We start from the raw sequence: 3,081 nt of genomic DNA, 5'->3' as shown, positions 1-3,081 counted from the left end.
ATGGCCTGTGTATATAATGACTTTTGATCTGACCAAGCAGGACCTAAACTTGTCAATTGCAAACACTACAGTTAGGAGTTCTTTCTCCATGGCTGTACAATTGACTTATGCGTCATCAAGTGTTTTGCTGGCATGTAGATGGAATGGACCTTATTGTCCTTTCTTTATCCTAGTACTGCCCCTACTGCATAATCACTTGCATTGCACATTACCTTAAATGCCAGCTCCCAATTAGGTGGTTGCATAATTGGTGCCAAAAATAATGCCTCCTTAATCCTGTTAAATGAAACTAGGCAACTTTCATCAAAGGCAAAAGGAACATCTTGATTTCGCAAGTTAGTTAAAGGCTTAGCTATTTTGTAGAAATCTTTGATGAATCTTCTGTAGAAGCCTACATGTCCTAAAAAGCTTTGCACTCCTTTGATCGATAAGGGTGGTGGCATTTTCTCAATTATTTCGATCTTTGCCTTGTCCATTTCTATTCCCTTTCTGATACTAGGTGACCAAGAACTGTATCCTCTCTTACCATGAAATGGTATTTTTCCCTATTCAATACAAGGTTTGATTCCTCACATCTTTATAGCCCTTTGGATAGGTTAGATAAACACTTGTCAAAAGTGGTTCCATAAATAAAGAAATCATCCATAAAAACTTCTATTATATTTTAAATATAATCAGAAAATATAGCCATCATGCATCTTTGAAAAGTTACTGAGGCATTGCAAAGACCAAAGGGCATTCTTTTATACGCAAAAGTGCCATAAGGGCATGTAAATGTGGCATTTTTTTAGTCTTTTGGGTGAATAGGGATCTAGAAAAGCCCTGAATACCTATCTAGATAGCATAAATAAGAATGTTTTGCTAGCCTCTCTAGCATTTGATCTATAAATGGAAGAGGAAAGTAGTATTTTCTGGTGATACTATTTAGTTTTCTATAGTCAATGCACATATGCTAAGCAATAACTACCTTAGTGGGGATCAGCTTATTGTTTTCATTTTTTACAATAGTTGTCCCACCCTTTTTAAGCACTACATGCATTGGATTGACCCATTTACTATCGGAGATTGAATATATAATACCTGTATCTAATAATTTCAAAATTTCCTTTTTAACTACTTCCTTTATATTAGGGTTCAGTCCCCCTTTATGTTCAATGGTGGGCTTACTATTTTCTTTTATAAGTATTTTGTGCATACAAATGGAAGTGCTAATCCCTTTTAGGTCTTCTATGGTATACCCTATAGTCTTACTATGGGTCCTAAGCTCCCTTAAAAGTTTTTCTTCCTCTACATTATTCAAGCTAGCATTTATAATAATAGGATATTTTGAGTTGGAGTCTAAGAATGCATACCTTAGAGTAAAAGGAAGAGGTTTCAATTCTACCTATTTTGTCTCCTCTGGTGACTTGGTTTTGGGTTGTTCTTCCTTTAGCTCTTCTACTAATAGTGCTTGAGCCAAGGGTAGAGGTGGGCTATCTTCCAAGGATTATGCATAAGCTGCAATTTCTTTATTTTCGTCATCTACTGTATTACTGTGCACTATGCAAACTTTAAGAGTATCTTCAGGGTATCTCTTTTGGAATTCCTCCTCTACTAGCTTATATATGATGTCAACCCTTAAATATTCATCAAATTTAGATTTATGCTTCATTACTCTAAATAGGTTGAATTTCACTTCTTTTTCTCCTCCTATTTTGAGAGTTAACCGCCCATTTTTTACATCTATAATAGCTCTGGCAGTTGCCAAGATAGGCCTTTCCAATATAATGGGATTCTGAACATCTTCTTCGATCTCTAGGATCACAAAATCTATATGAATGAAGAACTTTCCTACTTTGATGAGGATGTTCTCCAAGATGCCAACTGGGTATTTGACAGATCTATCTGCCAATTGTAATGAGATAGTAGTTGGTATGAGTTCTCTGACATTCAGCTTTTGGCATATGGATAGGGGCATTAGGCTTACACTAACACCAAGATCACAGAGAGCCTTGTCTATTTTCATATTGCCAATGAGACAATGTATGGAAAAGCTTTTAGGATCCTTTAATTTTAGAGGCAGCTTATTTTGTAGGATGGCACTGCATTCCTCTGTCAAAGCAACAATCTCATAATCTTCTAACCTTCTCTTTTTAGAGAGATTTTCCTTTAAAAATTTTGTATAAGATGGCATTTGAGATAGTGCTTCTATAAAATGAATGTTTATGTAAAGTTTCTGTAAACCTTTCAAAAATTTTCTAAACTGCTTATCCAACTTGGCTTTCTAGAACCTTTAAGAAAAAGGTAAAAGGGGTTGTTAAGGTTCAGGTAATTTCTTTTTCTTTCTTTCCTCCTCTTCCTTCTCTTCTTCAGCTTGCTTCTCTTCCTCTTCTATTCGGCTATTAGAACTTCCAGAAGTTTCTCCTTTCTGCTTTTTTTTTTTCTTCTAGTTTTTGCTCTTGTAATAGTCTACCACTCCTCAATGCAACTGCCTTGCAATGTTCTTTAGGGTTCATCTCTAGTTGACTTAGCAACTTACCGATCTGTTTGTTTGAGGAACTAGCTTGCTGGGCAATCTGATTTTCAAGCATCTTATTATGGGTAACCAATTGGTCCACTCTGAAAGCTAATTGTTTGATCATCTCATTTTGCTATTGTTATGCTGTCAAGAAGTTCTCTTTCATGGATTGCATGGTCAACTTAGGTTTTGGCTATTGAGATTGATGTGGTAGTGGTGGCTACACTAAATTCTGTCCTCTATTCTAAAAACCAGGTGGTGGTTGTAGCCTGTATCCCTGCTACTTATTTATAGGCTGATTTTACTGATTCTACAAATTTGACCATGAGAAATTAAAGTAGTTTCTCCATCCAAGGTTATAAGTGTTTGAATATGGATTATTAACCTACCTCTAGTTGAAGTTTCCTCCATTATTTTCATAGTTCATTTGCTCTATGGAAGGTTCACTGTAATGTCCACATTCTGAAGTTACGTGACCTCTTCCATAGTTATCGTAGTGTTGGTTGCTTAACCCTACTATATTGGCTTGCATTCTATTAAGTGTTTTTTTGAGTTGGTCAAACTAGGCATTGATCATACTGAGG

General features: G+C 35.8%; 1 protein-coding gene across 1 annotated transcript; it reads right to left on the bottom strand.

Moving 5' to 3' along the window:
* Positions 1-1,486: 1,486 nt before the first annotated feature.
* On the bottom strand, positions 1,487-2,005 carry LOC110633336 (uncharacterized). Its single transcript, XM_021781896.2, has one exon. It carries the CDS (start codon positions 2,003-2,005, stop codon positions 1,487-1,489), a length of 519 nt encoding a protein of 172 aa, XP_021637588.2.
* Positions 2,006-3,081: the final 1,076 nt, after the last annotated feature.

The sequence above is a fragment of the Hevea brasiliensis genome, chromosome 7 (assembly GCF_030052815.1).
Source record: "Hevea brasiliensis isolate MT/VB/25A 57/8 chromosome 7, ASM3005281v1, whole genome shotgun sequence".
NCBI classification, from domain to species: Eukaryota; Viridiplantae; Streptophyta; class Magnoliopsida; order Malpighiales; family Euphorbiaceae; genus Hevea; species Hevea brasiliensis.
The sequence above is the reverse complement of the archived record's forward strand: the minus strand, read 5'-3'. Positions and strand labels throughout refer to the sequence as shown.